Here is a 10537-nt window from a genome sequence, read left to right on the forward strand (position 1 = left end):
GCCTCCGCCGCCTCCTCCTCCTCCCCGGAGCCGGCAGGCGGGGGGGGAAACCGGCCTCGCCGCCGCCGCGGAGAGATGGGGGGATGGAGGAGACGGAGCTCTTCTCCCCCCTCCCCCGCGAGTATCGCGGGTCCCCCCTTGTTACAACTGATCGCCAGTCTAAAGAGATCATCTCCCCTGGATGAAATGGCAGTTTTGGAGGGTGGACTGTAGGGCATCAGGTCTGTCCTCCCAGGGGTCCTCCCCAAATCTCCAAATTTCCCAACACATATTTGGCAACCGTATGTCACAAGTTGTCTGCCTGTGAAAGCATGCCACAAAAATGATAGTACCCTGCTTCCTGTCCAAGAGCTTGGGAGGAGATTTCTGAGTTACCATTAGTATGTTACAAACTAATAACTGCCTCCTCACAAGTTACTACATCTGGAATTCAAAACACACTAGACTTTCCCCCGGAGTACAGTATTCATAAGAATAGGCCCTTCTTCAATGAGGGAAAATGGGATAGTTTTAAAAGTTCACAGTGTGTTGACAACCATACAATATTTGCTGGGCTGAAGGGTCCAAATCCAGCTTATTTGTTTGTTTGTTAAGTGTGTTTGTGTGCGCGCGCCAGTATTTATATCTTGCATTGCTGCTGTCATTCTGGGTAGCCCAGAACATTAGGGGTCCACGACACCATCCCAGGTCATCATCCAAGGAGCACAGAGTGACATTTTAACCTAACTAGAGCCATATGTGATAGATTGGCTGATTCAGATTTTCACAGACTGAACAGGGACTTGTGCCTGGGTTCCGCACACCAAAATCCAGCACTCTAACCACTGCCCACATTTATGAGAGTAGTGCATGAGGAAAGCGAGGCATTGCCCACAGTCATGGCAGCTGCACTCAAGGACACATGCATGCATTGGTAGTTTTGGTGGTTCTTGGCCTCACCGTGTTTTTGTTTCTCAGTATTGCTTATGTACTGATGCTCCTTTGCTGACCCTCCCCAGATAAAGGCCGTGCTTTAATCTCTCTGGGTCTGAGGGATTCATCGTTATCATCCCCTCAGCACAATGGTGGTGAGCACAGCACGGGGCCGGAGAGCCACCTGATGCTCATTGAAGACATGGCCCGGAAGTTACTGATGGAGGATGAGGTGGCAGCTGTGCTGAGGCACTGCACCCGGGTAAGGGGCACACATGGCATGGGAGGGTCTTAAAGGGCCAGTCTGCCTTTTAATTTAAAAGTCATGCAACTGCTTAGGCTGTGTAGTTCTCTATTGTCTCATTCTGTCCTCAGTTGCATTGACACCAGACAGAGCAAAGGCAGAGGTTTAACATCTTCTCCCCCAGTCACTTTCTCATGGACACTGGCCTTGGTGAGACTCTGCCCTAGGTTTGTACCTTTTTCCTGTGGCAAGCTGTTTCCTTGCTTGCTTTTAGTGCCCTGTGCCAATGGCTGAGTATGGTAAGGCAGATCATAGTTACCACAGGCTGGTTTTGATTAGCATGCATCTCAATCAGACAATTTGTATAGTATGGATGAATTTCCGCACAGTTTCAACAGTGCGTATCTATGCTAAGTATTCATGCCGACCTTGAGTGAGCTCAGCAGCCACTAGAGGGAGCTCTAAATTGCTATGATTTACTGCTTTCTACCAGGAATGCTTTCGGGTTGGGGGGCGAGGCGATCTTCAGAGACGGTCTGGCACCCTGAATCAGCAATGCACCTGGTCTCTCTATTTTTTTTTTTAATTGTTTGGTGATTAAGGCAGGATTAAAACTTTTATGCTCACAACAATTAACAGCAGCCATCAAGGCAGCTAATAATTCCCTTAATCTGGATTTTAAATGTTTGTGTTTTATTTACATCCATGACCAGTCTAATTGAGGTTTGCAGCCTTTGAAGAGGCTGCAATGGCCCATTATTTGTACCCCCTCTGAGGAGTCATGGCCGGACATGAGGCCTAATTTGATGAGCTCGTTGGTTACCCTTTCTGAGGGAGCCAGTCAACAGAGTAGGAACTGCTGTGAGGTGAACACTTGGCTACAGGTATGTTGCTTCAGACTGAATAGAACAGCTGTTTGGTCTCTGCTGACGGTTACTTTCCACCCATAGTACATCCGTGAAGGAGGGGTCGAAGATCTGGTGAGGCCACTGCTGGCGATTCTTGACCGGCCTGAGAAATTGCTGCTTATCCGAGATATTAGGTGAGAATAGAAGGGAACAGGCAGGAAAGTGTCATTGTGACTACTGTAGGGGACAGGTCCCCAAATACCCTGGATAGCTACTACAGGGAAGGGACTGGGTAATCTTGCCAAAATTTCAGCTTAGCATATGCGTCCCAGTTTCACTGTGGGGTTTACTTCTTGCCTAAACAGAAGTTAATGCCACTCTGTATAAAGAAAAGGCCATACATAGTCTTTGCAGCCACAAAAGGGGAAGGGAACAAAACTGGGAGCAATCAATAGCACAATAAGAGCATCCTAAAGCTCTGTGGTAATGATCTAAGATGGGTCTCTTTGAAAATCTGAATGACACTGCACCTGACAGTCAGAGTGATGCACAAATCTGTGCCTGCGTGACCCCTTAGCCGAATTAGAAACACACAGTCGGAGTCTAGTGAGTTAGATGAATATCTGTTTAATGCATTGAAAACAGGGCTGAATGCCTTGGCACCTCAGCAATTCCAAAACTCAGGAGTTATTTATTTATTTACTTTAGATTTGTATCCCGCCTAGCCGGGCTCAGGAGTTCTGGGCTGCAGCGGGCTATGCCGATCGGGTGTCCGCACTAAGTTCGGCATCAAGAAACTGTCCATCTTTGGCGGGCCAGCAATGCATGGGGGTCACACTGCCAGGGGCCCCCACCAACACTCCCTCTAAGCTGCGGGGTCTTGTGAGCAAAAATTCTACTTTGTGAGCTGCTGGTATTAAAGTGGTGAGTGAGCAGTTTGGCTGCTGCATAAATTAGTTTGCTCTGGAGCCATCCCTCCTGAGCTGAGACAAAAACGTGTGAGCCAGCGGCTAAAAAACTGTGAGCTAGCTCACACTGACTCAGCTTAGAGGGAACAGTGGCCCCCACATCTGCAGCTACAGCTTCCCCCTTCATCACAACTTTAGCTCAGCCTGTGCAAACCCCCCCCCCCCCCCCCGCTATCTCAGCCAATTATTCAACAAGTGCCAAGAACTCCTCTTAACGTTTTCGCAGGAGTGTGATCTCCCCCGCGGATCTGGGCCGTTTCGACAGCATGGTTATACCCATGGAGCTGGAAGCCTACGACACGCTGAAGAGCAGAACAGGTGGGGAAGGTATCAGGGAGGCTCCCTGACAGAAGGCAGCCATTTGGGCCCTCTGTATTCTGGGAGTGGTAAATGTGCCAAGGCCTCTCTTATTTTCCGGCTGTAGAATAGCGTTGGTGGGAAATGTTCTATCTAAGTTTGCCAGCAGGAAAAGCACATCTATTAATGAAAACAAAACTAGGACCAAAAAATCTCAGTTTAATCAGCAGTTTGGGGGATAGTTTAAACTACTGATTCCAAATGGCATTTCCATTTTACACTCCTTAACACACCTAGACGGGTCAGTCTTTCTTGCAGTGTTTTTGGCCTGGCCAGTGCACCTTGCTGAATGCCTTTGGTAATGGTGTTGCCTCGGGCCAAAAGGGGCATATGTGCCACTCTCAACCTGTCAGGCATACATCACATTGACAGCCCCTTACTCCCAGCTACTATGATGATGTGGCCCCCACTCAGACAGAGGAGGGTGCTGTGAAGAAACCACCCATTAAAGGGGAGCTTTGGCAAGCACTGGAAAGGTGTCATCTGAGCCCTCCAACCAGTGCCAGCTGTGTGACTTTGGGAGCTCTTGTATCAGACACCACAAGTGCCAAATGAGGATTCTCCCCTACTTCCTCTGAACTTCTTAGGTAAAGGTAAAGGTTTCCCTTGCTCGAAAGCCAGTCGAATCCGACTCTAGGGTTGCGGTGCTCATCTCCGTTTCAAAGCCGAAGAGCCTCCGTGGTCATGTGGCCGGCATGAGTAAACACCAAGGCGCACGGAACACTGTTACCTTCCCACCGAAGTGGTACCTATTTATCTACTTGCAATTTCTTTGCTTTCGAACTGCTAGGTTGGCAGGAGCTGGAACTAGAGACGGGAGCTCACTCTGTCATGCGGCACCCGGGTCTCGAACTGCTGAACTACCAACCTTCCACAGCCTGCAGTTCAGCGTCTTAACCACTTGAGCCACCGCAGCTCTCTGAACTTCTTGGGTGCTCCCAGTAAAGTAAGGGGGATGGCGACATTGCCGATCCAGGAGCCCTGGCAAATGCCCAGCCTTATTTATTTATTCCATTTTTATCCCACTCCTTTCTCTGCCAGGCAGGGCTCAGAGTGACTTTCCAGCAGGGCAGATATACAATAAAATCAGCATCACAATTTAAAACCAATCCTTACAGTTAAAACTGTAACTGGCCCCTAGGGCCAGCCTTGTTTTCAGGGGCAGCCTGGCCATTTGATTTACAGGGAAATTTCGTAATGGGCCACTGCCCTGAAGGGCCAGGGTCAAGCAGAGCCAAGTCCCACTGACTCCCTTGGTGGTGGTGCAGGAGCCAGGATCATAACGCCCCTGTATAAATCAATGGTACAGTCCCATTTGGAATATTGTGTACATTCTGGTCACCACACCTCAAAAAAGATATTACAGCACTGGAAAAAGTAAAGAAAAGGGCAACTAAAATGACTAAGGGGATGGAACGCCTTCCCTATGAAGAAAGGTTAAAGAGGTTAAGGCTCTTTAGCTTGGCAAAATGATGGTTGAGGAGTGACATGATAGAGATATACAAAATTACGCATGGGATAGAGAAGATAGAGAAATAAGTACTTTCTCCCTTTCTCACAGTACAAGAACTTGTGGACCCCCAATGAAATTAATGAGCAGTAGGCTTAGAACAGATAAAAACAAGGGCTTCTTCATGCAAAGAGTAATTAACACAGGGAATTCACTGCGGCAGGACGTGGTGGCAGCTGCAAGCATAGACAGCTTCAAGAGGGGACTGGATAAACATATGGAGCGGAGGTCCACCAGTGGCTATTAGCCACAAGGCATAGATGGAACACTATGTCTGGCACAGTGATGCTCAGTATTCTTGGTGCCTGTAGGGCAACAGCAGGAGGGCTTCTGTAGTTCTGGCCTTGCTGGTGGACCTCCTGATGGCACCTGGGTTTTGGCTACTGTGTGACACGGAGTGTTGGGCTGGATGGGCCATTGGTCTGATCCAACTTGGCTTCTCTTATGTTCTTAGGAGGCAGTGAGCCAATACCCACTGTTGGCACTACTGGCCATGTCTGAGCTGAGTAGCTCTGAACTGCTGACTTGTAGCTATTACAGGTGCCATTCAGTTTGGCTTGCCCCTGGGCACTTTTAACTTCCCTGTTTACCCCTGCTGATTTCAACCCATTGAGCTCCTGCTAGAACCTGAGCCAAGAAGTAAACAAGCACATTGTGATTCTGAGCACGCAAAAGGTGCATTTTTCTAAGCACACCTTGCCTCTGTGCATGTAGTGTTAGCAGGTTGAGCTTCTGCAGAAGAGTGACACAACCTCCAGACATCTTAAGCTTTGGCAGCTTGAAATAAAATTAATTAACTAGTACTGAAAGAAAGTGACCAGGGAGCAGGGCCAGCATATGCAAAAGAAAACAAAGGAACCATCACTTCACTAATTGTTTTTTTTTGTTTTTTGTTTACAGTGAGGTCACCTGCTCTCCGCTCAGCACAACATGAAACACCTCCCAAGAGACATCTTATCACTCCAGTGCCTGGTTAGTTCCCTACCTTGTGGTCCCTTCTCTTCCTCATTTTATGAAAAGAAGAATTTGGAATCTTATATTCTAATTGCAAAGCTGACCAAATCTGAGGATACTTGAAACTGGAGTTGTGAATGGGCAAGACAGATCTTTCTACAAACCTAAACAATGTCCCAGGTTTGCAGAAAAATCTAAAAAAAAAACCCTTGGGATTTGAAAACCCCCCAAATGATAAAAGGAACACCTATAGCTTTAACAAATGGATTCCTTCAGTGGTCATTGCTATGCAACCACAGCATTCCAAGGCTTGGTTTCTGTGAGTAAAAGGCAGGGGGAGGGGGCAGGGTCCTTTCCAGGGCTGTTTTGGCCTTTGAGGGAAGACTCATCAGAACCAGGCCTGACAGCAACCATTGAGTGACTTGATACCACCTGACTTGCATGCCTCACCTAGGCCTGGCTGCTTGCTAAGAAAGCCAGTGTGGTATAACAGTTAAAGCTTCAGAGTAGGCTCTGAGGAACCCTAGTTTGAATCCCCATCTTGGTGTGGAAACTCACTAGGTGATTTGGGGCCAGCCATGCTTTCAGCCTAACCTACCTCACAGTGTTGTTGTGAGAAAAAAAGAGGACAGGAGAATAATGTAAGCCGCTTTGTGAAGAAAGGTGGGGCAGATAAAAGATAGGCTGGTGAATGGCTGAGAAAGTAAGAATGAGGCAGGAAAATGGGAGAGGATATGGGGATTGACAGGAGGAGGGACAGAGGAAATAGTGTGGAGGGGGGGATACAGGGGAAAGTGAGGTGCCCTCCCCACAGGTCTTTGAGGGTTCCTTCACATGCAAGTGGGCCTGGCCCAGTGGCCAGCACCACACAAATGTGCCATGCTGTGGAGGAGAGGAAAACCTGAAAGAGCAGATAAATGTAGGTTGGCTGTTGAGTTGGAAAGTGAGAAAGAACCAGGAAAAGGGGAAAGGCTGTGAGGGCTTTCAGAAAAGGGACAGAGGAAACAGTGGGGGAATGAGATTACACACACACACACACACACAAGTACTTGCAGGTTCTGACTTGTTAGCCATAAACTGTAACCAAAAAAATGAATTGTACCTTTGGAATAAATTATTCAGATTGAACATATACACATAACATTAATTTGTGTGCAGTATTTTATAAATGAACTGTTCTGCAAACTTTGGCTACTTTAGCAGGCTTTAGTTGGGAAGAGGAAATGGAGGGGGAGCCTGGATCCTCTGGCATCTCCGGTTAAATTATCCCAGTCCTCAGGGTTCTTTCTGATACCCTGGAAAGTCAATCCCAATTACAGGGCATAGGACTGACATAGAGGGGCATTGGTCTGACTTGACAGAAGACAGTTCCTCAACTCAGGGGTCACGAACAACAGAGGGTCATAGGAATAATGATTGGTAGGCACTGTGGAGGGCTATATTTGGTTTTGAAAACCACATCAGCACCAGCACGACCACCTCAAATCTTGATCACAGTTCCAGTCAACAAAATTAACCATTAAAAAAAACCCGATTTGGTATTTGTGGAGCCCAATATTCACTCAAAGTCCAACTTTCTCAGCATCATAACAAGATCACTTCAGTTATACAGATACTGGGTATATTTTCTATAATAAAATTTCCTAATGTCCAAATGTTGCCATCAGAGAGCTGCTAGAAAGGAAATGATGGTCATGGTAACATCCTGTAACTCTGATGGCAGATTTCAAGGGCGGTTTCCTTCTGAAGCCAGTGACCAATGAAGAGGAGACAGCAGAACTGAATGATGGGATGAAAAGACTGCAGCTCTCTTCCAGCCCTAGACGGACTCGCCCTCAAAGCTACTCCCCTCTTCCTGATGTGCCAGTGGATGCTTACACTTCCCAAAGTGGTCCCTCCTCAGCAGCCAGCAGCAAGCATCCCAACTGGCCGCTAAATAAGACCACAGAAATGTCAATAAACTCCACAGCACCTACCAAGGAACTGTCAGAGCAGGGAGATGGACGGCCTGGCCGAGGGAGGCCTCGTACACCAAAGTCTAGCCACGGCAAAGCCACACTGCGGGGGCCACATGGGGAGGCCCAGCCTGCCAAGGACACCCTGTACTCTGTGATCAACCGACCACGCAAAGCTAGGCCCTTGCTCTCACACCTCTTCAGGGAAGTCCAAACTACTAGCAAGGGGGTGCAAGTAGAGACGGGAGATGAAATCCCAGATGGTCTGGTCCAAAATGGTACTGGTGACACTAAGGAGGAATACAAGCTTCTCACTGTCCGCCTGCCCAAGAACAAGCAGTCCCTGGGTAAGTAGAGTCACCAAGTAGAGGCACCAAGACCCCAATGGTCTTGGGGGGTAAGTAGAGGCACCAAGACCCCAAGCTGAACAGGAGTACCTTAGAAAGGTGTGATAAAAATGTGACTGAATGTGGTAGTAACCTCATATGTATCAAACAGCATCTCCCAGTATATTCCCAAATACCAGCTACGCTCTTCAGACACAGCCTTCTTGTTGTGGTGCCCTCTTTTAGGATTGTCTGAATGGCAAAGGTTAGATCACAGGCTTTTTCTGTGGTAGGGCCAGGCCTCTGGAGCTTTCTGTGGTAGGTCCAGGCAAGTTTGGTGTAGTGGTTAAGTGTGCAGACTCTAATCTGGGAGAACCAGGTTTGATTCCCCAATCCTCCACTGGGAGCTGCTAAATGACCTCGGGCAAGCCATAGTTCTGTCAGAGCTGTTCTCTCAAGGACAGTTCTCTCAGAGCTCTCTCAGCACCACCTACCTCACAGGGTGTTTGTTGTGGGGAGGGGAGGGGAAGGGAAAAGAGTCTGTAAGCCGCTCTGAGACTCCAAGTGAAGGGCAAGGTATAAATCCAATCTCTTCTTCTTCTACCACCACCACCACCACCACCAGAGTGGTCATAGAGAATGCCTTCACTCACTGTATTTCAGAAGGCATGCAAGAGTTTTGTTTCAGATGGCATTCAGTGGAGAGTGAATGGCTGCATTTTAGCTTGTGCTTTTAAAACCCATGTATTGCTTTTATCTTGCTGATGGACTGTTAATGATTTTTGTGTGTGTCCTTGCAATGTGATGTTGCTTTGTTAGCTACCTTGAGTCTGAGGCAATAGTACTCCTACGGTTCATGAAGAGCCAAATTCACAGTTAGTATCAACTAAAAGAGCAACATGACTACTGATTGCCTTTGTGCCACCCCACCAACCACTCAATGTGATAATATAGGATATAACTATATTATATATAACTATGACCTTTTAAAATTGCCAGATTACTTCTGAGCATGTAAGGTTGTCTTTCCCCAATGCCGTAACCCTTAGCCAACCTGCGTGTGTCTAGAATGAGAAGAAGGCCTTCCCTCTCTGCCTTCTTGCTGTCCTCAGAATGAGGGACAAGGAGAAAAGCAACCCAGCCATGGAGGAAGGGGAGTGAAACCACCACCACACTGTGGCCAGCTTGCTCTTTCCCTGGGTGGCTGTTGTGGTGGTGCTGTGGTGGGGTTTCTTCTTTCTTCCCTGCAGCCAGCCTGCTCTCCTCCCAGCACTTGCCTGGCTGTTGGGATGAGAATGCAGAGGCCGGGAAGAAGGGTAGGGGAAGCTGGAGAGGATGGGTCTTTTACCTGCACCCCTGGCATGAGACCCTCAGCTCAGGGAGGCTGCTTACTCATCCCCCAGTCTCTGCAGTGGCAGCCATTTCGAGGTGTGAAGCACCTGCCAAGCAGAATGGCCCTGATCGTTTTCCTGGAACATGGGGCAGGTGCCACATTGGGAGAACAGCGCTCCTAAGGCGGCATGTCAAAGCTCCTGCACCACAGAGTGTCATTGGTTTAAGGAGATAAAGTGGCATGTAAATGTTTTTTTAAAAAAATAAATATTTATAACAAGATGTGTAGCTCCACTGATTTGTGCCCAAATGTAACCAAAGATGTAAAACCTTCACAGAATTCCTGTCAGAGCTGCAGGGTATATGTGATATCAGAGTCAATCCTGGAGGTTGTCCTCACTGCCCCACAAAGCGTACTTGCAAACATCGCAGGCGGCCTGCAGCAGGGACCATCCAGGTCAAGAGTATGGGTATCATGAAGTGGTACATTGCACCAAGTCGAAAGGCTCCTGAGCCTCGCCTTGCCAAGACATACAATTGTCTTTGTCACATGCAAGACTTCCAGGCACCCTCTGCTGTCTCACCACATTAGTGCAGCAGCTGTCCAGAGGGCATGATAGCGCTGGCACTCATAATGTTGCCACAAAATAGTAAAAAGCCCAGTAGCACCTTTAAGACTAACAAACTTTATTGTAGGATGAGCTTTCGAGAAACACAGCTCTCTTCGTCAGATGCATGGAGTTCCATGCATCTGACAGAGAGCTGTCTTTCTCAAAAGCTCAAGCTACAATAAAGTTTGTAAGTCTTAAAGGTGCCACTGGGCTTTTTGCTATTTTGCAGCAACCGACTAACATGGCTACCTCCTCTGAATGTTGGCACAGTTACTCCCCACCCCTACCTGTTTCCCCACCACTCATAGCACCATTATGCTTTTCAGGGATCAGCATTTCAGGTGGAATAGAGTCCAAAGTGCAGCCAATGGTGAAGATTGAGAAGATCTTTCCTGGGGGAGCAGCATCCCTGAGTGGAAAACTGGAGGTAACGGGAGCAGCAGGGAAGGAAAGGGTGACTTCCCCTAGTACTTGCTCTACAGGGGAGCCATAAGGAGTAGGGCTTCTGTTTCCCTTGTAT

At 48.0% G+C, this 10537-nt stretch overlaps 1 protein-coding gene across 1 annotated transcript in view; it reads left to right on the top strand.

Annotated features, from left to right (window-relative positions):
- PDZD7 (PDZ domain containing 7) overlaps positions 1–10537 on the top strand; it is a 57916-nt gene that overhangs the window by 44004 nt on the left and 3375 nt on the right. Inside the window, exons 16-21 of the mRNA XM_015410344.1 lie at positions 999–1174; positions 2107–2198; positions 3199–3290; positions 5740–5811; positions 7517–8095; positions 10344–10444. Coding sequence (XP_015265830.1) covers positions 999–1174; positions 2107–2198; positions 3199–3290; positions 5740–5811; positions 7517–8095; positions 10344–10444 — 1112 coding nt within the window. The remainder of the gene's footprint in view (positions 1–998; positions 1175–2106; positions 2199–3198; positions 3291–5739; positions 5812–7516; positions 8096–10343; positions 10445–10537) is intronic.

The sequence above is a fragment of the Gekko japonicus genome, unplaced genomic scaffold (assembly GCF_001447785.1).
Source record: "Gekko japonicus isolate JY-2015 unplaced genomic scaffold, Gekko_japonicus_V1.1 scaffold1568, whole genome shotgun sequence".
Taxonomy (NCBI): Eukaryota; Metazoa; Chordata; class Lepidosauria; order Squamata; family Gekkonidae; genus Gekko; species Gekko japonicus.